General features: G+C 39.4%; 1 protein-coding gene across 3 annotated transcripts in view; it reads right to left on the bottom strand.

The window, feature by feature from the left end:
• Window positions 1-27,875, bottom strand: part of CRLS1 (cardiolipin synthase 1) — a 317,085-nt gene that overhangs the window by 48,101 nt on the left and 241,109 nt on the right. For all 3 annotated transcript variants that reach the window (XM_044056482.1, XM_044056498.1, XM_044056490.1), the window contains one exon: window positions 4,263-4,354. In XM_044056482.1, the coding sequence (XP_043912417.1) occupies window positions 4,263-4,354 (92 nt within the window). Of the gene's footprint in view, window positions 1-4,262; window positions 4,355-27,875 lie in introns of those variants that run through there.

The following is a 27,875-nucleotide window of genomic DNA, read 5'->3' as shown; positions in this document are numbered from 1 at the left end:
GTCATCCGATACGGATGATTTGGAGGTATTTGGCCTAGGATTCGCCAATTTAACCAATAGGGTGAATTTTACAGAGAATGATCTACCTAATCAATGCAAGGTGGCCCTCTCTAAATTGATTACAAATATGAAGAATTTGAGAACTAATGTCTGGCATTTCTGCCTTTTTAAAGCCTATCAATGTAAACAGATTACACCTAGGGGACTTAGAGTTAAGCTGCAACCCCTGGTACATAGCATTGACCAATTACTTTCGGAACAATGGGCACAGGTACAACAACAGGCCTCCATGGGTTTTGTGGATGTCTTAGCTGCTTACTATGAACATACGGTTCAACAAAATATTCAGGAGGTTGAAGCTTTATGTCAGTATCTTAATGTGTTTGAGACTCTACCCTGTTATACACCTTGTGTAAATCAGTTGAGCAGTGATTTACTTGATTTGGAAAAAATACTTAAAGAAAAAAAGATGAAAAATTCAACAGGGATTTAGGAGATTATGAGAAAGCTAGACCATTTGAGATTTTCAAAAATGTTAAATTTATGATTTCTGTTAGAAAATCATTTACTCCTAAACCCAAGAGAACAAAATCTATTCTCAAAAGGAACATAGATTCCTTTACCTCAGGGGATGAATCCTCATCCAATACAGAGGTTGATGAAGGCCACACAGAAATGTCATTGGACCCAAACCAACTTGTCACACCCTTTAGGGTCAGGAGAGGAAGGAGGAAACACAAGGGCAACAAACGATTTGGAAGGGCTTCTCAAACTGATGATACAAAGGTATGATACAAAGGTAGACAACTGCATGAATGTGCACAACATTTCTTCTGCATATCTTTCTAAAACTGAAATAAAGATTTTGAACAAGGGTTTGAGTTTTGTGCCTGTTTTTTTTGTCCCTGAACACTCCTTTGCTCAGGATGTGATGGATTTTTGCAGTTTGTTAAATCTAAGGCTATATTTTGATAATACCTCAGATGATACACAGAGCTTTAGATTTCGTGGATCCACGTTTATACCTCCTATGTCACCAACTGTATCCTCAAAGATCTACATTTCAACCCTTGTGAGTACAATAACTTTCACAATAATCTTACTAAGGTGCAGATGGAATGTACTGACAATCTGAGGCACAATAGGGACACTGTGATCTTACCTGCAGATAAAGGAGGGGCTGTTGTCATACAAGATTGGGTTTCATATTGTGGGGAAGCACAGAAACAGTTAGAAGATGGCAGGTACTACATGGTTATGCCATTGGATCCCACTAGGTTTAAGGTGGAAATTGATTCCTTCTTGAATGAAGCTCAAGAGCAAGGCATCATCACGAAGGCTGACAATTTCCATCTGAAGGTACCTGACCCCAAGCAACAGTAGCTGTATCTTCTACCTAAAATCCACAAAGATCCCAGAAATCCACCGGGAAGGCCAATAGTGGCAGGTAGGGGTTTTCTTACGGAACCCTTTTCAGAATTTCTAACATTGTATCTGAAACCATTGTTGTCTTGTGTGTGTGCCTAAATTCAGGATACCACCCAATTTTTGGGTATCATTTCAGAAATGCAATTGGAACCAAATTGGCGACTATGTACCCTGGATGACACCTCTTTGTACACCAATATCCCACATTGAGCAGGGTTGATGGCCCTACAGTATTGACTGGAGAGATCCAAATTATATGAACCAGGTTTTAAGACCTTTCTTGTCTGCCTGGCTCAACACGTGCTAGCAAAAATGTGTTCTATTTTCAAGATCAATGTTTTTGGCAAGTACAAGTAAAGAACAACCCAAAAGAACAAAAAGGCAAACTTGAAAAAAACGACTGCTGACTCGAAACCACACCAGCGATATCCGTAATATCCACGATATCTGTAATATCCACAGACTCAGTAATCCAAATCCAAAGAAGCAAAAACGCTGAACGCTGATTAGCAAAACGAGCAAAAGGAAAATTTTATTTAAGCCGAACAAACAAAGCTTTTCGTCGGCGCTCTGCACCAACTTCATCAGAAATAACAAAATTTGTGTCATTGCACTTAATCCATTAATATACCATGACCATTTGCTCATTTTGCTAATCAGCGTTTTTGCGTCTTTGGATTTGGATTACCGAGTCCGTGGATATTGCGGATATCGCTGGTGTGGTTTCGAGTCAGCGGTCATTTTTTCAAGTACAAGTAAAAGCCATGGGGGCTTCCTTTGCCCCCATTTATGCCGACTTGCTCATGGCGTATCTGGAGGAAGAGTTGATTTACGGTCCCTGTCATAATCTGCACATTAATGAGATTGATATCTGGAGGTGCTACCTCAATGATGGTTGGTTGGTGTGGAGGTCTGATGAGACTTTTTTGCAGGAGTTTGTTGATTATCTTAATGAGAATAAATGGGGTATAGAGTTTAAGATTAATTTCAGCAGGACTGAGATTACCTTTGTGGATGTCCTTGTTAGTAGGAATCCAGATAATCCCTTGGATACTATGATATATAGGAAATTCCCTCAGTACAACTCTCTCCTACATGCCACCAGCCTCCACTCACAACATATCATCAGAAATATTCCCAAATCTCAGTTTTTGAGGGTGAAAAGGATTTGCTCCAACTCCTCCACATTTGATTATTACAAACAATATTTAATCAATAGATTTAAAGACAGGGGATACAAATCAGGTGACATTAACAGGGTTTGTAAATATGCTTCCAATCAAGATAGGATCAAATTACTGGAGTACCAGGTACAATCATCGGACACTAAATCCAAAATAAGACTTGTTACTACTTTTGGTAGGAATACCAAATCATTCATGCAGACCATTTATAGGCACTGGAATATTTTGTTGGCAGAACAGATTGTCTGAATATTTGGGGGACAGATGCTCTTTTCTTTCCACAGGGGCCGTACTTTGAGCTCCCTGTTTAGTCACTATAAAAGGTTTGATTACAGGAGAACTGCTTTAACCCAAGGAACACTAACAGGAGACATATTAGTGGGATGTGCCCCTTGTGGTCATTGTTCGCACTGTCATAGGGTAAATAACACAAAGAATACATCCATGGTTTATAACATCTCTTTTTTTGGTCAATTGCAGTACAAGTTGGGTAATTTATTTGGCCACTTGTACATGCTCCATGTTTTATGCTGGCCAAACTTCTAGACCTCTCAAATTTAGAACTGGGGAGCATATGAGTGACATAAGGCACAAAAAGCAATCCAATGCCCTTTTCAAACATACTTGTAAACACAGCACTGCAGTATTTAGATTTACTGTCATTGACCGTATTATAGGAAATTGTAGGGATAAAGTTGGTTGGCACAATATTTTGAATGTTGAGAAGAAATGGATAATTAAACTAAGGGGGCTTTTCCCTCCTGGTTTAAATGAATATTTATAAATTGACCAATAGGAAGTTTTTTGGCACCTCCCAACAGTTATATAAGAAGGACTTTTTGATCCTAATGTTTGTATTTTGGTTTGTCTTCTACTGAAGAAGGCTATTAAGCCGAAACCGATTTGGTTTAATTTGGTTTAGGGGTTGGGATATTTCTTTCCCTTCACCCATGTTGTTACATGTTTTTATGCATTAAATACTGTTAACCACACTTTGTGCTGGCTCTGATTCGTTTTGCATTTGTTATGGACTATAGAGCCTTTGCACTTGCCGTATATGCGGGGTGGAGTGACTCTGAGTAGTGAAACTCAATCAATATATCTCGACCATCTTAACAAAAAATGGCATCACCTGTTAGTGGCCCTGATTCATGATCTACAGGTTGCAGATACACTTGGTAAGCATGTGATTCTTCAGCTCCAGGCTTGGAACATGCAGCAAATGTGGATTTAGCGGGTTAAATATATTTGAGCCCCAAGGCTGCTTAAATGGTAGAAGTTGAATATTTCTAAGAAAAGCTATGTGACAGTGCACAGATGTAAGCACCAAATGTACCACACTCAGCAGAAGGCTCCTCAAAAGTATAATTAATACAGCCATCTACAGCGATTAGATGATGCTAAATACATCTTCAAGCATATTAACATACACCACAGCTCTAAGATATATTCTTATCATTAACCTCCTTTTCAAACATATCTGCACATGGAACACCACAACATGGTTTTAAAAACACCCATGAAATCCCGAATGTTATTCCGTCAACCTTCAGCACTCCTACACCTAAAAACTCAAAATAGTTTTTAAGCAGCATTATAATAATCCATCTGTAAATTATGCAGAAATACAATAAACAATATTAAACTTACCATAATACTTGTAGGAACAGAGAATCAATGTAGTGAAAAACAGGAGCTGCCAAAGAAGCAGCAACCAAAACCAGCTGCACTGCTGTATTCGCCTAGTGAGAAACAAAAGACACATCACACGTCCCACCATCAGTATAGATTACCTTCCTTTTCTGAAATGTTACAGCGTTTTACACCACAGTTAACCTGAGTTACTACCATAAAATATGAGCTGATGCTAAAAATCAGAGCAGTGTGTGCCTGGCATGAAGCTCTCTATCCAAAATGCACGGAAAAGGGATTATAAAATGAAGTCATGCATTCTTCAGCAGCACCTCTGAAATTCACTCAGTTGTCAGCCAGTGTAACATCAGCATTTAAATAATTCTAAATAATAGTAATATTTCATATACAAGCATGTTGGACAACCGGAAAAATATTTATCTTCTGCATGCCTATACATAAAGCAGCTGCCAATTGCATTTATCTAGTGTGTCATACTGTGATGCACATTAATTCTTGACCTTGACACAGTACATTTTTATATACTTTTTGTGCATTTGTGCTTAATTCATTGAGTACATTTGCTAGTCACCTCAGCCAAACATACACATGCCTGCAAACTATGAAACTATAAGAGTAGCAGTCAGTGTATACCTGTCATTACTGGCAGAGTCTCTTCCCTACTTCCCAGAACTACTACCTATTATGGGATGCAATTGGTAGTAGGACATGACATGGAATAAGCAGAGTTGGTCAAATACAAAAAAGAAACATAACAAAAGATGAAATTCTTGTTTAGTTACGTTTTCAGAAAGCTTGCATCATGCAAAAGGGAATTCTCAAGGTATGGTATGCCTAGCCAGGGGAAAAATTAAAACACTAAAGTGCAGCAATGTACCAAATGGCAATAATAAAGCTGCAGAACCACAAACCAAACAACTTTATGGTTCCTGTTCACATTCACTCCTTCTGTCTTATGTGCAGCATGTAACAAACTTTGTAAGATGCATAGAGAGACACTTTTTTAACTGAATTTCGAACATTACTATGAAAGTACTACAATAAATGGCATTCGGCTTTAATGCAAACATTTATGCCAATTACAAACTACTATTTTCAAATTTAGAACAATTAGTAGATTATCAATGAAAGTCACTGAAAGGAAAGGACCTACAATCAAGATTCTGTCAATAACATACTGCTGGTTTGTAAGATGCCTGAATCAGTATTTACTGAAGTTTTCCATGTCACTAGTAATTTTGGAAAGGCAAGTACTGGCTGAAAAGTAGCTATAACTATGCAACTACACATTATAAACTTCAGTGTATGTTCTGGCTACTTCACATAGAGGACTAACTAGCTGGGCTACTCAAGATAGGCTACTTTTTAACTTGTCAAGGTATAATTCAAGTTAATTTCCATGGTCTTCCTTACAATCACTACTACCATCTTCAGCATCATCAGGAGACATGCCAGGCCATATAGAAATAATGTACACTTTCCTCATTCTGTTAACTCTTCAGGTTTTCTAGTTGTCGCATTCTTAAGTTTTTCCTCAAAAGTCGTATAAAAAATGTGCTGCAGAGCACAAATTGGCTTCTCTCCAAGTTACAATCAGGATGCTGGAGGTGTCGCATACAAGTGTGTCTACTCTTCTTATCCTGAAAAAAGTGGTATCACAAAGCTTTCATTACCATCCATTTAACTCATGCAGGAAACACCTGAAATACCTCATGGTAACTTCTGCATGTTTGTTTTCCACAATCCTTTGTGATACTGGATATATTTGTTTTATTTAAATTCTGTTTGTATAATTATCTTAATACCTCTTAAGGTGTAATCCTCAAGGCACTTGAGAGTTTGTCTGCTCTTTTTATCTCACTGTCTGGCAGGTTCAACAAGAGCTGCAGAATCCCTGCAATGGCAGGAAGGAGGTAGAGGCAGCATATGTGAGAACCTGTGGCATAACACAATTTTCTTTTTAGCTGATCCAGATGAAATTTCTTAGGGAAATCCCCAAATGTGAGTGTATGTCCTGTTAAAGAGTCTGCAATAAATGAAAATGAATAAAATGACCCAGAATCTCCTTTACCCTTCTCAACCTAGAAATGGCAGAAGGGTCAGGGCAACTTTGCTAAAAAAATCCCTCCCTCTCAAACAGCTAGTTATGATATCAACCACACCTCCCAAAAGTTGCTAATCTTCATGAATACTCACAATTTTGTCTCAAAATTCTGCGAACCTGTGACAAGCAGTACCAATTAAAGTCATTAAATAATACCAAGCATTTCAGCTATAATCTGCTTGTTCTTCAAAAAATGTGCACTAATAAAAACTTTCATATTCTATCAATCTGCTAATCAAATGCAATCAAATGAAAAAACGGGCTCCTCATGGTCTGGCACCTCGGTGGATGCAATTCAAATGGACAGCACTTGCACACTTTTTGCCACAAGCCATGGCAGTTCATATGTCCAGACTGATCTTGGTTTGTTTTTGTGACATATAGTAAAAAACAGAAGATCCTGTCCCTAATATCCACTCCAGGGGACAACCATCATGTTAGATGGCAGGAGAAATTACTGTGATCATGACTTCTCCACCAATATGAGAAAGGGCAGGATGGCTTTTCAACTGGCCATCAAGCAGATCAAGGAGAGGATTGGCAGTACAGGATCATCTACCTGACCCTTCTTAGAATCTACACACTTAACGTCCAAATTATAACAGTCTCCCTGTAGGAATCCCAAAGAAAACTGAAGGTGCCTCCTTCAAAAGATAAGATATGAAGGGATGATTTTCGCCTCTCAGATCAGACCATAAGTCTAATAAGTGTTTGGATAAGGCGTTCCTCTGGCATTTACATCTGAATCTGATGTCAGAAAGATGACCTGAAATCCTCCCTTTCAGTTTATTCATAGTCTTACCCACATAAAATGCAAGACAGTCATTACACTTGACCTTACATATACAGTTTATCAGAACATCCCAGATATTCTCGTTTTAAAATGTATCATTCTGGACTGTGTGGTGATGGGTAAGCTTGAAGGGGACATCAATAGTGTTTTGGAGAAAAAAGAATTATGCTGACACCTGAAATTAAATGCATTCAGAAAACCAGGGCTTAACTACTATTGCTTTATCATACTGATCTTATATTGTAACCATTTTCTTCCATTGCTTGTTTAAAATGTCACCTTTTATGTTCATACACACTGTTTTTGAAACTGTATTTTTGCCTTTACCATTAATTAATATTTTGCTTTTTATTTATGTTAATACATCTCAAACATTATTAAGATCGTCAATATTGTTAGTAGTAGTAGTTTTTCAATACTGTAGTATGTCAGGAGCTTTTCTCCCTGGGTCTCTGCTGAAAATGGGCTTCTGGCCCAGATGGCCATCACCCGGTAAACAAATGTAATAAATAAAATAAATATTAAGAGTGTGTTGAATTTACATAAGTTGCCACACAATCTGTAAATGTTTTTTTTTAGGGAATTTGTGAGGAAATATGTTTATGTACTTTAGCAAATATACTAAAAAATAATAAATTTTATTTTATTTATTTATTTTATTTTTTTATTTATTTTAGCTGGATATATAAAATACATCCAAATTAAAATTAGAAGATACAAAAAAAAACAAAATATATAACAATAGACAGTGAGGTATATACATACATTTGATTAGTATTTTGTATCAGTAGGGTAGTATTAGAAGTTTCAGAGAAGTAATAAGTTAAGAAGGAAGAGGGTTAGTACAGGTGCATTGCTTGAGTTGTAAGTTCAGTTGGTAGTAAATTCCATAGCTTGCCTACAGAGTTAGGAGTCACCTGATGAGTTATTGGATCTAGAAGTGTTGATCAGGAGTTTGTTTGAGAATGATGGTAGAGAGTATTGGACTTATGGACAATGGTAAGCTGGAGAAATTGAATATGGAATTCTAGCCAGTCCAGTTGTTTTAGGTTTAAACAGTGATGAGTTCTGAAGGAGAGCCTGTTGCAAATCTAGCAATATAGGATGTTGCTAGTTTGTTAAGGTTATTTTGAAGGTTATAGGGAAGCATAGGTGGTAGCCTAGCTACTGGTGTGGCTTGATTCTATAAAGGGATCCTAGTTTTTGTTAACTGATTTTATTGTGCTGTTTATATGACTATCAAAGTTTAGGTTGTTGTCAATTGAAGCAGGAGGCATCGGTTTGAGAACCATTGTTCTACAGTGTTAAAAGCTTGTTGGGTCAGAGATTTAAGTTCAGTTTGAGAGGAATAGGAAGGTTACTAGAGAGTTTGAACCAATTTATAGCTAGGAATTTAAGTGAAAGCGATTTCAGAATGTGTATTAGGAGTTGGTGATTAACCATATCAAAGAAAATATTAGGTGGTGCTGTGTGTTGGCAGTGAGGTTGTTATGGAGTTAGTTGCTTATGGATGCATTTTTCCATAATTTTAACAGAGCAATAGGTTAGAGTAGTCATTGGAATGACCTCCTTTGTGTAGTGGGATAATATGGGAAATTTTCCAGATGCTCATATATGGTTCTGTTGATGAGTATGGAAATTGGGTAGCTATGGCTTTAGCTCCTTTTGTAGAAATTCTGCAGGAGTTGGTAGGTTTAAGTTTTTGGAGAAGGGAGCAAATGAAGGAAGTAGGTACTGGTTGTATATGAAATGGTGGGGGTGGGATAGTGGTAGAAGTAGGCAAATTTGATGTATCAGGAGATAAATGGCTAGCAAGTTTTTGGGTAGCATTTGTGAAGAAAGAATTGAAGGCATAGAATTGAAGGCAAATTAAAAAAATGAAGTGCGGAATGTGTAAAACTAAATATATATGTTGTTACTTTAACTTCATTTCTGATTAGATTAGATTTAGTACACTCTTGCATCACACCAGAAATTAAAGGTATATTCAAAACATGTTTTCATGCCGTTATTCCTATGCAGTTTTGGAATAATTCCCCCATTTAGCACACACTTACACACTTTTATACATTACTAGTTTACTTTATCCACTGTTTTCTGTATTTTTTGTGTGTTTTTTCTATTGTTTTTTTGGGGACTGTAAACATGAAAGTTGTCAAGACAGGTTTTTTTTTCTTTCTCTCAACTGGAAAGCGCTGACATTTTTTCTGAGCTGTAAATAACTTAGTATTTATGCATATTAATACATACAGATGGATGCTTATTAGACAGTATTACACAAATATATGGTTTATAGTGTTCTAATTAGGTAAGTTAAACAGCTTTATGTGTCTTTTCTTGCACCTATCTAGTTAGGTTTTTTTACTTATCTACCTATGTATATGATTTTAGTTCTTATCACAAACCTGGTGAAGGCTTTATTGCATTAGTTAGCCAAAAGTGATTTTAGTTAAAAGTCAGTCCATTTACATGTATGTTATGCTTTCCTTAATATCTGATTTTGGAAAGTGGGTTGGAAATAGATAAGTAGTGTTTTCCTTAACTAGGATTTTAGTTTGATCTAAGTAGTAGTGTGTGGGAGTAGGTACTTGCTGTTCTTAAAAGCACTTTCACGGCCCTGTTTATGGTTTATGTTGTTTGCCTGGAATAGGCTGGTTTAAATTAAACCATACATATATTTTTTCACACCTACTTCTAACTGTATAAAAGCTGATATGTTTAACATTGTAAAGTATTTCTGATTTTTTGTTACTGAGGATTGCTTGTCTGTAATGAATAAAGGCTTACTGCTTTGGAACACTACGTGGGTTTCATGAGTTTTCAAAATTATTGTGACTGAGCTCATCAAATAAGTTTTTAGACTACTAGTTTTTCTGTTTATTATATTTTTAAAAATTTCTGTTTGAATGCATGGACTGTCCTTTTTTATCAGACTATATAATTTGTAAGGTAATCATAAGGGGAGCACAGTGGGAAAAAATATAATTTCCATCTCAATGCCTCATAGTTTGGCAACGGTTAGAAGAGACAATGAAAACTAATTTTTCTTCCCTTTTAGTATTACAGTCTGAAACTTATACTTAGGCCTTTATCAAAAATAAAGGCTGCAGTTCTGATAGGAGGATGATAAGGGATACCCGACACTGTCATCACTGTTTGAGATCTGCAGTTTCATCTTGTGGTTCAACCCCGATAACATTGAACAAGTAAGGCAAAAGTACTTCAGACCTGAACAAGCTTACTTACTATGCAAAAAGTTGCAGTTATACTCTCTTTACCTCATGTTTGTATATGCATCCTTTGGATCAGATGTTAAGCTGAGGCCCCATCTGTCTGAGTTGATGGCAGCTTAGATGGATGTAAAAGATCCCATGGTTCCTGTCGAAAATGAAGTAGCAGTTCCCCGATGCCCAGGTCTAACTTCCACCAAGTAATATAAACACCACCTCTGGTCTCCCCTGACAAGAGTCTACTAGCCTCGCTGACTATCCTAAACACCAAAGAATAAAATAAAATAATAAAAAAGAAAAAATAATAAAGACTTTGGATACCCAAGTAGAAATTAAGCTAGAAAAAAATCTCTTTTCAATAATTAATGTTCATGGTTAAAGAGAATTCCGGGACAAATTATTTGACTGTAATGGTTCAAGTACAGGAAATAGGCGACTGGTTTGAATAAGGGAGCTGGTTAAACAACTGGCTTTTATCAAGTTTGTTGTTCTGTTTTTCTTTTTTTAGATAATACACCTGTAGCCCCTTCACGGAGAGCTAGTATCTCACTTTTAAAGGGGTTTGACCTGCTGTGATAACACAGCTAAATTTTTTGCTAGTGGGCTTTGGGATTCTAAGGTCACTGCTGCACTTATTCCTGACCAGTAGGAGATAATGAAACATAAGTTAGCTCTATATTTTAGGATAAAGGAAGCTGTGTGTGGAAGCAAAATTCAACAGAAACTTGATGGTATACACCAAGCTCTAAGAGCATGTGATGAGATACTGCATGAAAGGGGGTATGTTAAAGCTAGATTAGACCTGGCAAGAAAGGATAAGGACAAGTATTTGCAATACAAGGTGGATTTTGTTAGGTGTTTGTTTTGGGAACCATACCTTATAATTTAAAGCCGAAAGAAGAAGACCCTATAATTTAGCTCCTCCAAAGAGGATTATTTGGCTGTAAAACTACATCAACAGGAGACAGATAGGAATATCTGCAAGATCAGATCATTAGACTCAGGATGAGTAGTTGTGTCTCCTCGACAAATTATGCATGTTTTTATATAATTCTATTATTAACTTTATTCCAAGGAGCCACCCAAGTCCCATTCTTTAGCCTTCACTCAACTGCCCTCCACTCAAGCAGAGGAGCTTATCCATCTTTTCACATCAGCAAAAGTACTTAACACTATGGCAAAAATCACCTGACCCCAAAGATCTCCCTACAGAAATATATTTACAGGTGGGGGATACATCTGTTGACATCTTCAAACATCTATCCAAAGATATTATGGTTTCTAGAGCTGACCTCCCTCCTACAAGGAGGTCTCAGTGGTGGTCATACCATAGCCAGGAAAGGACCCCTTATGCTCAGTTCTTATTGATCTGTCTCAATTTTAAATGACAATTACAAAATGTATACATTCATTAACTGCTAACAGGTCTGCAATGCGTCTCCCTTGGTTAATACATTCAAGACCGAACTGATTTTGTTCCCGGTTGCACCACCTTTGATAACTTATTAAAAACTTCACTTATTGAAAATGTTTCTACCTCAGGAAACCACTTACTCTTAGTCAGCTTAGATACAGAGATGGAAGTTGACAGGGTAAGATGGAATTCTCTGTTTGCTGTACCAGAAAAAAAACAGGATTCCCAATTCATACCGCTCAACCTCTTAGAACAAGAAATCTGGACAAAGCTATAAATGAAAGTGAGACAAAGGCCCAAAAATAGAGACAATTTTTAAATATTCCTCTTACAAACTTAGAAATCTGATAGAATAACTGGCTTTGCATGAATTCTCTGAAGAATATAAAGTCTGAAACTCAAATGTCTGTCATTGTTTTCTAACTTCAGTCTTTGGTGATTTGCCACTAATTTGCCAGATAACACAGTTTACGAAAGTTGGACCAAAAATATAAGACAAACCTGGACATTCTGCAAAAATGTGTACAGTTGAGAGGTATTTCCCAGGGCAGCTGCTTTCCGTTATCCAGGCTCTCCATTCTAGGTTCCATCATGAAAATTATGGTTGGAAGAAGGATCTCTCAACCCATTAATCTACATAAAGGAACCAGGCAGGGGTTGCTCCCATCATGTTTAGCATTTGCCCTATACTTGGGAATGCTTGCACTGAGGCTATAAATGATTCAGTACCCCAGCATTATGCCACAAGACCAACATCCCTCTGTCTCACTGTATGCTAATGACCTCTTACTGTACTTGTCAGACCCAGAATATGAATTAGAATTAACCTTTGGAGAACTGTCCCAGTTTGACAGAGTTTTGGGCTACAAAGTAAATAGATCCAAGACATAAACTGTTAGAATTAATTACATTCCAACAAAAGTTGTGGTTGCAAAGTTCCCCTTTCTTGCTTATCCCAACTCTATGACCTATCTAGGGATTTCTCTATCCAATGATTTACACAACTCCTTAACCTTATCAATGTGCAAAATCACAGAGAAGGTAAATGGTGAGATTTAAATACGGACATTTAATAAAGACCTGGCCATTGAATGGTTTGCATTTCCCCTAGTTTTGTATGCCTCCGCAGTGTTTTTACTCTGTCTACCAACTACTTTTTTGACAACTGTTAGAAGAATTGCTACCTCTTTCTTATGTTTTGATCAGAAGCAAATATATAAATGGAAGCTCTTCACCAAACTGTGGGGGGATGGGTACATTTCAGTACCTGAGTGATTAATATTCCTTATCAGCAAATCTTAAAATGTTGTGGGGGCTTCTCTGTCTGGATCTTAATACAATCTGGAAATATACCTTGTTGTACAATCTGACACATGATTATGCTTCTCTATAGGATCCTTATGGGTGCAGTGTCAAGGAGGATCAAATATAACACACCTGCCCTGAAAGGTCAATGCAAAGCCAGTCAGAAAATCTTCAAAATTATGAATACCTCCAAATGGCCCCATGCCACCACCCACCTTTCAAATGTCTGGAAACCATTTAATGTTGATGGTGCAGAAATTCTAAGGAAGCATTAAAAACTTACAACACTGCGACCAGTTGTATGATGAAGATGAGGCATCTTGGATACTGCTAGTAGGAAAATTTCACTTTACCAATTGGGCAAAAAACACAGGTTTTGAAACTATTATATTATTACAAGACTAAAGTGGGAATACTAAAAAGTTGAATTGGCAGTGGTGGACAGAATGGTGGACAGACATAAGGAACGAATATCACTCCACAAAAGATGGAATCGCCAAAGTGTACAATATCTTCTAAGTCCCAGGCTTACTCCACCCAGTAAGTATAAGCCGGGATGACAAACAGACTTTAGTATCAACATCCCTGATGAGATATGTGAAGTATTAATACAGATACCTTCATACCTCATGTCTCACAGATTTAGGTTTGATAGATAGCAATGCTTATTTATGTACTTCTATACTTTTCACAGATTAACAATATTTTCACTTTTTAAGGGACTGTTACTGAATTATCATTTGTGACACAGGCAAAGTTGCATTTAAATAAAAGAAAAAAAAAACAAGTAATCTCCTTGGGATCCCCGAAGTCTCAAAACAACCCACTAAACAAGTATAGTGGGTCCAAAAACAAAACAGTGTAAGAAACTTCTGTGTGGAAGATTTTCAGTCCATATATGACTAGTTAATCACTGCATACTAATCGGACAATAGTAGTACAAATAGCGAACTTAAACTCGTCAAGTAAAAAAAAAAAAAATAATACACTTAAAACCAACTGGTAGAATAAAATAAAATAAAATTAGTCATGTATTTTTACATCCAAAGTGGATTTCTGACATGAAATCCTATGCTTGAGTTTATTTACAGTCTTGTCCACATATAATGCATCACATTCATTGCCCTGTGCCCTATAAATTACTTTTGTAGTGTTACAGTCATCCCCTGCACTGGTCTTAATGATTTTCTTTAAATAACGGCAATAAAAACTATCACCTTGCTGTATAAATATACAAAATGTACAATTAGCTTCACATCTTTTAGTGTTTCTCTCATATGGTCTAGGTTTAAATTCAACAAAACTTCGAATGCTCCTGGCCTTCCTATAAACAAAGGATGGGCCTTCTTCTAAGATGTTAATCAGAAAAGGGTTTCCTGTGACAATGTCCCAGTTTTCTTCAATAACATTTTTGCTGCATCCTGACATACACTTTGGATTATCACATTATCAAAATAGCTGTATCCAGACATACACTTTGGATTATCACAGTAACAAAAATGTTACTGAAAACTGGGAGATTGTCACAGGAAACCCTTTTCTGATTAACATAGGTGAAGGTCCAGGTCCATTCTTTGTTTATAGGAATGCCAGGAGCATTAGAAGTTTTGTTGAATTTAAACCTAGACCATATGAGAGTAACACTAAAAGATGTGAAACTAATTGTACATTCTGTATATTTATACAGCAAGGTGATAGTTTTTATTGCCCTTATTTAAAGAAAATCATTAAGACCAGTGCAGGGGGTGACTGTAACACTACAAAAGTAATTTACAGGGCACAGTGCAATGAATGTGATGCATTCTATGTGGACAAGACTGTAAATAAACTCAAGCAAAGGATTTAATGTCATCTGTCAGAAATCCGTGCTGGATGTAAAAATACATGACTAATTTTATTCTACCAGTTGGTTTTAAGTGTATTATTTTTACTTAAGACGAGTTTAAGTTCACTACTTCTGCTATTATTGTTCACTTAATAAACAGTGATTAACTAGAGATATATGGACTGAAAATCTTCCACACAGAGACGTTTCTTACACTGTTTTGTAAATAAAAGAAAACAAACAGTATTAACATGTTCACAGTTAAACATTCTACATCACATATATTCTGTTGTACAATATAATCAAGCCAACATTTAAGTTAGTCAAATCCTTCCTTCCTTTAAACCTCATTCCTCCTCCAAAATATTTTATGCATGTATTGTTCCTACAATTTCCATTTTTTTCTATTCAATTTTCTCCTACACTTTTCTAAAGATCCCACTTTCAGTTATTTTATCCCTCTTACAATATTCATTACTTCAAATATAGTTGGTTTAGACTTCACTTTCCATTTTCTAGGAATTGCTTTTTTGGCAGCCACCAGAATTTTAACAAGGCTCTGCTATGTTTAAATAATCAAGATCCTGTATCCCAGCTAAAAAAAAAAATTCCTTAGTTACAGCCATTTGATTACTCATTTTTGACAGAGTACTCTGTAGGGAATTTTTAAAGTCTGCCAACTCATTACACTCCAAAAATGTATGTTCCCAGTTACTTCTTTGTTCCCTATCACATCTCAAACTTTTCACCTTTGTGTTGAAGATGTGAGGTGGGCACATGGATGCACAATTCTTGGAGTTCTGGAATTCTGGAACCTTTAAAAAAGAAGATTTAATTAATGTGTGACAGCATGTGGGCAAGACAACTGGAGTTAACCCCATCTTTTTTTCTTATTCCTTTACTCAGGGCAATTTTCATTTCAAGACTGGTGACTACTATAGTTTTTGAAATTAGTGCTGAAAAATAACACCTTTGGGAAAAATCCCCTCATGTTCTTGTTGATCTATATGTCCTTATGAGGGATTTGAGAAACAGACAACCCATGATGGAGAAGGTAAAGTTATGCAAGTTACATTTACCAAGTTACATTTACCCATAACAGTAGATGTTTGAATTCCTTACTGTTGCAGTAGTTGTTAGGCTTTAAGGGTTTTATCCTGCCCAGAACACAACGTGCCAGCTTCCAAAAGCTCTGGCTCCTTTCCGCACCTTAACTTTGATTGCTGATTAGTTAGTCCTGAGGAGAGAAAATCAACAGTCAGAGTGAAGTTTTCTTTAGGACTTTCTTGCCCATAAGTAAAGGAGCATACTAATCCTGAACTTCAAATATAACATTATCAAAACTGTGGAATCCTAACAAGTAACCATATACACAAGAAGGGGGATGGAGGGTTGGTAAGGGTGCTGCAGCAATGAGAATTTGAAGATCTACAGTTACAGGCAAGTGCAACTTACACAATTGTACTATGTTCATGATTCTCACTGCTGCAGTAGCCTTTAGGCTTGTAGGGGATGACTACAAAAACCTATCCAACCTAATAGGAGGAAGGATATAGATCCAAGGGCCCCAGGATGATGGTTCTAACAAAGCCTACCCTAGACCTAGAAAAAGAATCCAGTTTGTAATGCTTTTATAAGTACGTACAGAGGACGATGTAGCTGCCTCTAGAATTCTTCGAGTCCATCCATTAAAATCTATCATCAAAACAGCTAAGGAGCCAGTAGACTGTGTTTTGATAACTGTTGGAACTAGTTTACCATGGTGGGAACAACAAAAGGCAATAGCAGAGGACAACCATCTTGAAATAGTCCATTTTGACATGGGTTGTCCTTTCTTTCCATCCATCATAAAAAATAAGTAGTTGATACGAATTTCTAAAGGGCTTGTTTCTGTCAAGATAGTACCTGAGCTGCCTGTGCAAGTCCAGAGTGTGATGAATCCTTTCTCCCTGGTTCTTGAGATTGGGATAGAAGACCGGGAAAATGATGGCTTGATTCAAAGTAAACTCTGAAACTCCACTTGGACATGAATGAGGGACTTGTTCTTAATGAGACCCTATCCTTATGAAAAAACAGGTAGGGCTTACCCACTATTTGAGCTTGCAACTTAGATACTCTCCTTGCCGATGTCAGAGCAATAAGAACAGCTGCCCATGTACTGAACCTTAAATCTGCCTGATGAGCAGGTTCAAATGTATACACGTGAACTATTCCAGAACAAAATTTAGATCCCATGAAGCAGTGACCTGCTGACAAGGCAGTCTTAGGTATAAAACTCCCTTTAGAAAGTATTTCCACTAAAAAAAAGAGAGAGAAGAAAGGGGAGGATCCATAACTAGATGTGCTGAAATATTTGCAAGATGTACCTTGATAAAGGAATAAAGAAAAGCCAGAGGATAGTAACTCACAACCATGTTGGCACCAGTGGTATACAATCCCTGACTGAGCCCTGGTTATCAGTTAGACACCAACTAGAAAATCTTTTCCAGTTACAACTATAAAATCTCCTAGTAGCAGCATTTCTTGCCTGCTGCACGTCCTCAAGAAAGAGATATACTGAATCATCCAGGAAGTTAGCTGAAGATGTTTGAGACTGGTGTACCAAAATGCCCTTTTCTTGTAAGAGTACGTCCAGTTTGTAAAGAAGCCTGTGGTAATTCCCTTGGTCAGTTCCACAAATAAAGGAGAGCCAAAGCTGCCAGACGGAATCACCACAATGATCTTAGGATAGGCCTTCTGAATCTTCAGAATTACCCTGGATATCAATGGAAAGGCATAAAGGAATATTCCCCACCAAGGGAAGGAGAATGTACCGGATTTCCAAGCTTGTCTACAAGGAGTCCCAGAGTTGGTCTGTTCTGAAAGGCAGCAAACCTTTCTATTTTTGTCTCTACAATAATATCAACTCCTGGAAGACCCCCCCCACACACACACTCTATTTCCATTCATAAGAGTCTGTGTCCTGGTCCTGCTTTGCTTGTCTGACACTATTTTGTTCTGACAGAATGCAAGATGCTTGGAAGGGGGGTTAAAGAATGCTACCTTCCAAGCCATCATAGCCAGCCTGTACAGAGTGTATAACCTTGTATCTCACTGTTTATGTACCCCATCACTGTGATGTTGTCTGTAATCACCTGACAAGGTCCAGGGGGCTAAAGATGATGATGAGATTTTAAGGCATGGATCACAGCCAGTATTATGTGCTTTGGTCTGTCTGAGAAATTCCACAGGCCTTATACTTTTACACCATAGAAACTGCTCTCAAAACAAAATTTGAGGTGTTTGTAGTTAATGTGTGATCTGAGTAAAAAGGGAGATACACATTTAGAGCCATTTGCTGTTTCCCACAGCGCAGTTCCTTTTTGACAAAGCCCAAAATTGTAATCTGAAATTCCAGAAGATAAAGATGTTGGGTCCATGTGTTCTCAACAAACCGCTGAATTCTTCTCGTGTAATCAGACAAAAGGAATAATTAGAACCATCAAAGTCATTAAGTGTAGGATCCTGGAAATTCTCTTGCAGAAACTGAGACTGATTAGAGAAGCTCAAGAAAGTTCCCAGATAAAACTTCACACTTTCCTGTGTCAAAAAGCATTTTTTTTCCGAGTGGTGTCTATAAGATAACCCAGGAAAACAATCCTGTTTGATGAGGTCAAGAGAATTTTTGAACATTTATCTGGAATCCCAAATTGGTCAGAAGTGAAGAACCCCATTCTAAGAACTTTTGACATCTGGTAAAAGACGCTGCAAAGATAAACAAGTCATTTAAATAAGGAAATATGCGAGTACTACTGAGTCTGAAATGAGCGATGATCAGAGCTAGACACTTAGTAAATATTCCGGGAACTGTAGATAACCCAAATGGTAATGCAGAGAACTTATAGTGTGACACAGAGAATCATGAGAAGTTTCCTGAAGCCTATGGCTATATGAATGCGATGATGTGCATCCTTTACATATAATGTTACTATAAAACTCCCTCGGGGGGATAAGAGGTAATGGATTCTGAAGGGTCAATATCTTGAATTTTGCGATTTTTACATAAAAATTTACAAAGGAAAGATCTAAAACTGGTCTTCAGGAAGGCTGTTTTTGATACCAAAAGCATTCTGGAATATAAGCCTTTGTCCTTTTGATCTAAAGGTGCTGGGTGTAAGACTCATAATGTGAGGAGCGAATAAGTGCTGAAAAACCTGAGGAAAAAATTCTGTGTGGTTTGGAGGATGGGGAACATCGTCCAAAAGGAGGTATTCATATCCAGTGCCAGGTGTAGCCCTTCTGAACCACTTATAGCACCCAAGAGTCTGAAACAATCAGTCGCCAAAGGAAAATATAAAGAACCAATTTCTGGGACAGATTTTAAGAGATAAGGGCTTAAGAGGAGAACATTGGGGGAAAACGCTGGCACAGTCATTCTGAAGTACTAAACTGTCCTTTCTTGAAAAATAACTGTGTTTCTCATTATTCTCCTCCTGCCACCTCTTCGCTGTTCCTTGTCTGGCTTGAGAAGACAGGACTGTTTGATCTGCTTTTTAAAAGGAAAAGAGAATATGGAAAATTGGCAGGGGAGGGCTGAAAATTATTAGAAACTACCTGTATTAACTTCTCTGTTTCACCAAACTGAGGATCTGAGTAGCAGGGAGTCCCTACAAAACCTAAAGCTGGATTTAAAATTTCTGACTTTACTTCAAAAGTCTGAATACGCACCCCAGCATCTCTCAACACTCTAGCAGTAACTGTAGCCCTAGACACATCATCTGTACAATCATACACACTCTAAAGCATGTTTTGATACTTGAGACATTAAAATCAACTGTAGCAGACAATTCTCTCAAACTGACTACACCAAACATTAAAAACTTCTACATATGGGCCTGATAATTAATAATTCTATACCCCAATGTGTATGATGAAAACATTTTCTTAACAAATCTGTCCAAAACATTTCCTATTTGTCCATAGAAGAAGTTTATGAGGAAACAACACTTGATTTCCAGCTGAAGGAGATGTAGCAAAAGGAGGAGGATCAGACCTAAGGAGGAAAAATACATAGGATCACAGTAGATTACTAGGCAATCCAACCAGAGGTCATTTTAAGCCTAGCTGTTTCAACCCAATGTAATACTGTACAGGTACTAGTCAATACCCAAGATTGCATTTAGTGATGACTGTTCATGTCCAGGAGGGCTGTGGGTGCTATCCCCGGTAAGAATTTACCATTCCCCATCCACTCATCCAGCCTGTTCCAAAGACACAGCAGTTGCTGGTAGATAAATCTCTCCCTCCAGCATGTCTTATTTAAGTCACAGGCCATACTTAAGTCCCTGGAATGGGCAGCCCTAGGACCTGTTTGATTTACGGATATACAGCAAGTTCATTAGGTTTAGGTCTTGGGTTCCTCTGTAGGCCAGGCATATGTCTCCCCTAAGAAGTCTATACAATATGGAGTATAGTGACAGAGATTTTAGTCAGTCCTGTAAGGCACATCCTGAAGGCCTTTGATCATCTTTGTTACAAACCTCTGAGGTGTCTCCAATTGCTGTAGGTGATTAGTATGGTACATACTGAATGGGGCATTATACTTAATTATGGGGCGGATAAGTGCAGAGTATGGGGGATCCTTACAATGGTAGACACATGGTGGATGAAGTTAAGGTCATGGTCAACCTGTGATCCCAGGTCCCTTACTACTTCATGGGTACTTAGGGTATTATTATTGATTTGATAGTGTGAAAGAACATTTTTGTGCTGTAGGGAATGATGATGCATTCCTTTGTATTCAGTCTGAGACCGTGACTAATACACAAGTCACTGGTCTGTGGGAGACCGTCCTGCAGTATACTGACATAATTTGGGGATTCAGTGATTACACCTAGTTTGCAGTTATTTGCAAACTTGGTCAGCCACAACCCTTTAGTTTAGACCTGAACTTCTGAGAAGTACATACCAAACAGTAGGGGGGCCCAGCACTGACCCCTGTGGCACCCCGCTGGTAATGGGTCTGTTGGTTGATGTGGAGTCAACCACTTTGATAATGTGTGTCCGGTTTGTGAGTCAGTTCACAACCCACCTTGCAATAATGGGGTTTACTTTCAGTTTGCCAAGTTTATTGGTAATGCCTGAATGTGGGACTATGTCAAAAACCTTTGCCAAGTCTAGGTATGCTGTGTGCACAGATGTGCCCTCATCAATGGCCTTGGTCACACCTTCAAAGAAATCCACCAAATTTAACAAGGCAGGAGCTACCCTTCACAAAGATGAATTGGCTAGGATCCATGGTTGGGGGTCACCTTATTGTTTATTTAAGAGGTCCAGAATGATACGTTCCATGGCCTTACAGATGAGACTGGTCAGGCTTATGGGTCTATAATGCCCCATGTCTGTTGCTAGGTCACCTTTGTGGAGGGGAATAACTATAGCTGTTCTCCATTCCACAGGAACAGACCTGTGGTTAGGCTATGATTGAAAGGGTTCCTAGTGGTGATGCTAGTTCATGTTTTAACCTGTTGAGAAGACAGCCTGGGATGTCATCTGGTCTCATAGAGGCCATGCTCTTTGCCTTGGACAGGGCTTTGAGGAACTGCTCTTCAGATATGTAAGGTGGGGGGGGGGAGGGGGGTTGTTGTAAGTTAGGAGGGGATAAGGCAGTGAAATTTTCCCCAAACCTATTTGCTAGCAGGGTCGTTACCTCTGTAGGGTCAGTGTGTGTGATTCCATTAGCCACCAGTTCTGCACATGTTTGGTTCCTACCCTTCAGGTTACGTACACAGCTGTAAAAGCTTTATGGTTATCCTTAGCAGCACTTGCTAGGTTTCTCTCAAATTAGCTCTTGGAGGATTTGACACGTTGTCTTATTTGCCTGTTGGGTCCTCGTCTTTGTTTTCTTGGACAGAAACTTTTTGTGTTTATTGTAGAGTTTGTTGATACTGGAAGTCTACCATGGCAGCTTGATTTTACTTAGGGCTCTGGCTTTGATTCTATCTAGTACAGCCGTGTTTATACAGTTATGCAAGTGATTGTACAGGGCTTTAGTGTAAGCTTCGGAGTTTTGTTAGTTGGAGAAACTCTGTAAAGACTGTTTGTTTGTTTCTTGGTGGGGGGGGGGCTCAAATGCTGATATTTTTGGAGGTATGGTAGTGGATTGAGGCATATCTACTTGTAACATATAATACCTCTTCAGTTCAGGAGGAACATCCATTTGTTCTGATAAAACATCTCATTTATCCTGGCTATCTGAGAAAAGAAAAATTCCTCTAAGGGGGAGTTGTTAGGACCATGTTTCTTCTAATTCAGAGAGCTGGGCTTGGGTATCTGTAGAAGAAGGTGGCTTGTCTCTGTCACAGTTCTCTGACCCATTTTCCTTCGAAGTCTCTCTTCCGACATTATTCTCAAATAAGGATTACTGAGCACCACAACTAACAGCCTGCAATAACTGCCTGGCTAAAGTAAGAAAATCATCTTTTCTAACAAGACACCATCTCTTCAGATGAGCAGTATTTAACTTTTTTTTTTCCTTTGTAGGAAAAACTTGGAATGGAGAACTGATTCTGAGAAGACACTCCTGCCTTGCTCTAGAGGTCTCTTTCCCAGGTTACCCCAAGGAATATCTCCTGAAGCTTCTCCCGCACCCAGAGGGGATGTTTTTCCCATACCTGGATCAGACACTGAAACAGCCGATGATGATGTTACTGAACCCTGGTTCAAGGTGGCTGAAGGGTCATCAAGAGAAACTCACAAAGATAAATGAGTGGTCTGAGGAGTGGCTAAATGGCCAATACAAATTCATCCACTATCGGCTGAGGCATTGACTGAGTCCACAGTATCAGCAAAGGCTCTTTGGTAAGTTGTTTTTCTCTTTCTAGGGACAGTGGGAGATGAAACAGCAGGAGTGGGATAAGTACCCATAATGCATCCAAGAAGGAAGTCTCAAAAGTGGTACACTTTGCTGGAATAAGCTGAGTGGAAGTTAAGTTGCCAAAAAGTGTTTAAAAGCAGTACACGTACACTCAAGTACCCAGTCACACATCACAGTAATGCACAAGCAGCACATTAAAATTCTGTCAGAAACCCTTTAAAAGGAAAAGTGAACTGCTGGAAAAAATGGCAGATACATTGTCACAAATTGTACTCAATCATAATGATACCTGCTCATTCAAAACACTTCCTGACTCTAAACATTGTAAAATAAAATAAATAATAATAATGATAATAATTCAAAGTTACACAACTAGTATATTTTCACATAAAAACAGCCCTATATTAATTATCTCTAAAAATAGTGATCCCTGAAAGGAAAAAACAAGTTATGTACTTACCATAACGTTCCATCTGAGTAGTTGCTTTTCATTTGTTTTCAACCTGAGGGACTCAGGTCTGGCACGGATCCAACTTGGCTGCATACTTCAGCATCTGATCCAAAGCTCAAAGCTCCTCCCCTACCCATAATGCCCCCGTTTCCCTCCACCCCTCAGATCGAGTTTGTTGCAGAACAGCAGCATCCCAGCCTAAAGCAACATGCCTATAAGATTTGGCACAATCCACAAAAGACATAGCAAAGGTAAAGCAAGCCAAGATGTAGGGGCTATGACTATTCCATCCGGTCCACTATGTAGCCAACACAAGGCAGTGGGAAGGAGGGAGGGACGGTTGAAGACAAATGAAAAGCAACAACTCTGATGGAACATTATGGTAAGTACATAACTTCTCTATCCAAATGAACAGGAACAAAAACAAAACTGGAAACACCAAAAAGAAAGATGCAGACAGAGAAATCCAAATCCACGCAGTTTATTTAAAATCCACTCTAAACAGATAAGCACTTTCACTCCAAAATAGCAATAACCAATGGAACTTCATCAGATAAAACAAAATTAAACAACCATTTAAATAACAACCATTTAAATAATGATTTGGTTAAAAACATTCTCATACGTCAATCGCACGCAAGTTTCAACAGCCAGTATTATCTCTCATATACCTACACATCCCCAGAATAAGAGACTTGCATCCGATTGATTTTAAATAAACTGCTTGAATTTGGATTTCTCTGCCTGCGTCTTTCTTTTTGGTGTATTAAGTACAGAACTTTTTTATCTGATGTTGTTGTTTTCATTTGAACTTCAACCTGAGGGACAGAGTCCCCAGCTACTAATAAATCCTGGGAGGTCCTCCTGGAAGGCTGTTCCGGAGCACAACTGAGCCAAAGGATCCCCTGCCCCTAGAAAGAAGTTCCAATTTTAATGGGAAATAAAGGTGTGCGATGATGCCGAGGTAGCTGCAGAGCAGATATCTAAAGAAACCTTGGCCCAACAAGCCACAGAAGTAGCAACAGACCTGGTGGAATGCATCTGGACATGCCCTGGAGGAGATAACCCTTTTGTTTGATAGGCCAACAAAATGCATTCAGAAATCCATCAAGCAATAGCAACTTTTGAAACAGGCTTACCCAAGAAAGGTTTAGAAAATGAAACAAAAAGTTGATCAGACTTACGAAAGGAATTTGTTCTATGGAAATAGAAATGCAGTTGCCTATGAACATCAAGCAAGTGCAACTTTTAGTTATGTACTTACCATAACTTTAGATGTATGGGATCCATCTCGCCTACATTCTCTACAGATGGGTTCGGAGCCGATCCTTGGCTCCGACTCGGCACGCTATACAATAGCACGAAGTCTCTTATTGGCTGAGTTACCTCATATCCCAGGATGCACCACTACTGCTTCCCCAGATCTTGTTTGTCCGCACACATGCACACACACACACATAGACTGTTGTTATAAGATTTCCAGGTGTTTCAAGAGAGGAAACAGTTGTATTCGGACCGTCCGGTCTCTTCTGGCCTCCAAGGCAGGGGGAAGGAGGGTGGGTTATTAGGAATGTAGGCGAGATGGATCCCATACATCTAAAGTTATGGTAAGTACATAACTAAAAGATGTAATGTGATCCTATCTCGCCTACATTCTCTACAGATGGGACAGCGTCCCTAGCACCTAATTCCTGGGTGGCTCATTGGAAAATGGTCCGGAGAACCGTGGAACCGAAGGAAGCTCGACCCCTAGATGCCACATCCAATTTGTAGTGAGAAATAAAGGTGTGTAGAGAAGACCATGTAGCAGCCGCACAAATGTCACTAATAGAGAGCTTGGAATGAAAGGCTACCAAAGTGGCCATAGCCCTGGTAGAATGAGCTTTCACTGGAATTGTAAGCTCTTTATTTGAAAAGCGATAAATATGAGTGATGCAGTCTCTGATCCACTTGGCAATAGTGACCTTAGTGATTGCTTTGCCCAATTTATTGTCCGAAAAGGACACAAACAGTTGATCTGATTTTCGTGCTTGGTGTGTCCTGTCCAAATAGAACCGTAATTGTCTGTGCACATCTAAGCTGTGAAAGGTATACTCAGCTCTGTTTGTATACTTAGGGGAAAAAAAACGGTAATTCCAGTGATTGTTGCAAACAGAAGTTAGAACAAACCTTTGGTATAAAGGATGGGTTTGGTCTAAGAGATACTCTATCCTTGTGAAATACCAGGTATGGTGGTTTGACACGTAAGGCTTGAAGTTCTGATACTCGCCTGGCTGATGTGATAGCAACTAGAACAGCAGTCTTCCAAGAAAGAAATTTCAAGTCACAGGTTGCTGCTGGCTCAAAGGGAGGTGCGGTTAAAGCGGCTAACACTACGTTGAGGTCCCACGGTGGTGCGGGATGAGATATAGGGGGCCGTAGAAGCCAAGCTCCTTTAATAAAGGCTTTGCACAACTTATTGCTCATTAAGGATGGTTCTACGTTCTCGTGAAAATGGGAAATAGCTGCCAATTGAACTTTGATGGTAGAGACTGAACAACCCTGGTTGAACAGGGAAGTTAAAAACTTTAGAACCTCTGACACCGAAGCTGTCATAGGGTCTAATCCTCGGAGTTGGGCCCAAATAGAAAACCTCTTCCATTTACTGCTATACATCTTTTTTGTAGGAGTCTTGTGGGCCGAGGACAAAATATGCAAGACTTCAGGGTCGAAAGAATGGCTCCTAACTATGGTCGGAAGAGGAGTAGCCAAGCTGCTAGCTTCAATGAATGTAGGGACTGATGGAGCTGTCCTGACTGATGCGTCAGGAGGTCCGGAATTTGGTACAGGAACCAGGGACCGTCCAATGCATACTTGTGAAGAAAAGGGAACCAAACTTGACGAGGCCAGTATGGGGCGATTAGAATCATTTTGCTTCCCAAGCGAATCGCCTTCTGAATCACCTTGGGGAGAAGGGGAACCGGTGGAAAAACGGAGGGCCAAGGTTGGACCAGAGCATCCTTGGGCATCTCCCCCGGAACTGGAATGAGAGAGAAGAACTGCTGGCATTTTGCATTGAGAGGAGTTGCGAAAAGATCGCAACATGGAACTCCCCATCTGGTGAAAATCTGTGTTACCACTTTGTGATTCAAGGACCATTCGTGAGGGGAGAGAATGGTCCTGCTCAGTCTGTCGGCTATCACATTGGATGTCCCCGGAATGTGTGTTGCCACTAGAAAGCATTTGGTAGCAATCGCCCAATCCCATACCTTCATGGCCTCTCTGCAAAGGGGGTAAGACCTGGTCCCTCCTTGCTTGTTCAAGTACCAGACTACCGACATGTTGTCGGACTGAATGGCAATCGTCCCCCGGGGGAGGTGATCGTGCAATGCTTGCAACGTTAAAAGCACCGCCCTCATTTCCAGGATATTGATGTGGAGAAGACTCTCATCGGAGTGCAACGTGTCTTGGACCGACCTGCCCAGATAATGTCCCCCCCACCCTGTCTGGGAGGCGTCCGTAGTCAACGTGGCCGAGGGGGGTGGGGGAACGAAGGGTCGCCCCTGATCCAGGTTGGAGGAAAGAAGCCACCAACGAAGATCCTGTTTGCATGTCTCTGTGATCAATATGTGGTGACTGAGGGGGAGGTCTTGATAAGACCACTGGACTGAGAGTCGCCACTGGAGTATCCTCATTTGCAACCTTGCCAAGGGGACGAGAAGAATGGTGGCTGACATGGAACCTAGCAGCTGTAGTACCATCCTCGCTGTAGCGCGACGTCTGAGGAGTAACGCCCGAACTTGAGACTGCAATGTTGCTATTCTTTCCACAGGAAGATAGACTCGCATCTGCCTTGAGTCTATTTCTGCACCAATAAACAGAACATGCTGTGATGGCAGCAATATTGATTTTGTCCAATTGAAGGTGATTCCCAAGGAGCTGCCTAGGGAGATAGTGGCTGCTAGAGTTTTTAAGAGTAGATGCCTTGAGGTGGCAGTTAGGAGCCAGTCGTCTAGGTATGGAAACACTTGGAATCCTGGACTTCTCAGGTGAGCAGTCACCACTGCCAAACATTTGGTGAACACCCTGGGGGCTGTGGTGAGACCAAAGGGCAGTGGACGGAACTGGAAATGACTGTCCCCTAGGCTGAAGCGCAAGTGTCTCCTGGACGCCTGATCTATCAGGATGTGATAATAGGCGTCCTTGAGATCTATGGAGCACATCCAAACACCCTTCTCCAGAAGCGGGAGAATGGTTTGCAAGGTGACCATCCGGAATTTGGACTTTTTCACTGATCGGTTTAACCTGCTGAGATCCAAAATGGGCCTCAAGTCCCCAGTCTTTTTTGGTACCAAAAAGAATCTTGAGTAAGTCCCTGATCCGGCCTGATCTGTGGGGACAGGTTGGATGACTCCCTTTTTGAAGCAGCTTTGAAACTACGATGGCTGCCATATCCCGTTGACTGGGTGGCGGGTCCGGGATTCTTTGGGATGGTGGGGGGGGGTTGAGAGAAGGGAATGGTGTAACCTCCGGCGATGATTCGGAGCACCCATTGGTCCTGAGTGATACTTTCCCAGGCCTTTAGGTGCCTCGAAAAACGACCCCCGTCTGGCTCCGGAGCTGCACAGTCGGGCACTCCTTCAGAGATGCTGGA

This window comes from Protopterus annectens, chromosome 1.part2, assembly GCF_019279795.1.
Source record: "Protopterus annectens isolate FY-2018-M chromosome 1.part2, PAN1.0, whole genome shotgun sequence".
NCBI lineage: Eukaryota > Metazoa > Chordata > Ceratodontiformes > Protopteridae > Protopterus > Protopterus annectens.
The sequence above is the reverse complement of the archived record's forward strand: the minus strand, read 5'-3'. Positions and strand labels throughout refer to the sequence as shown.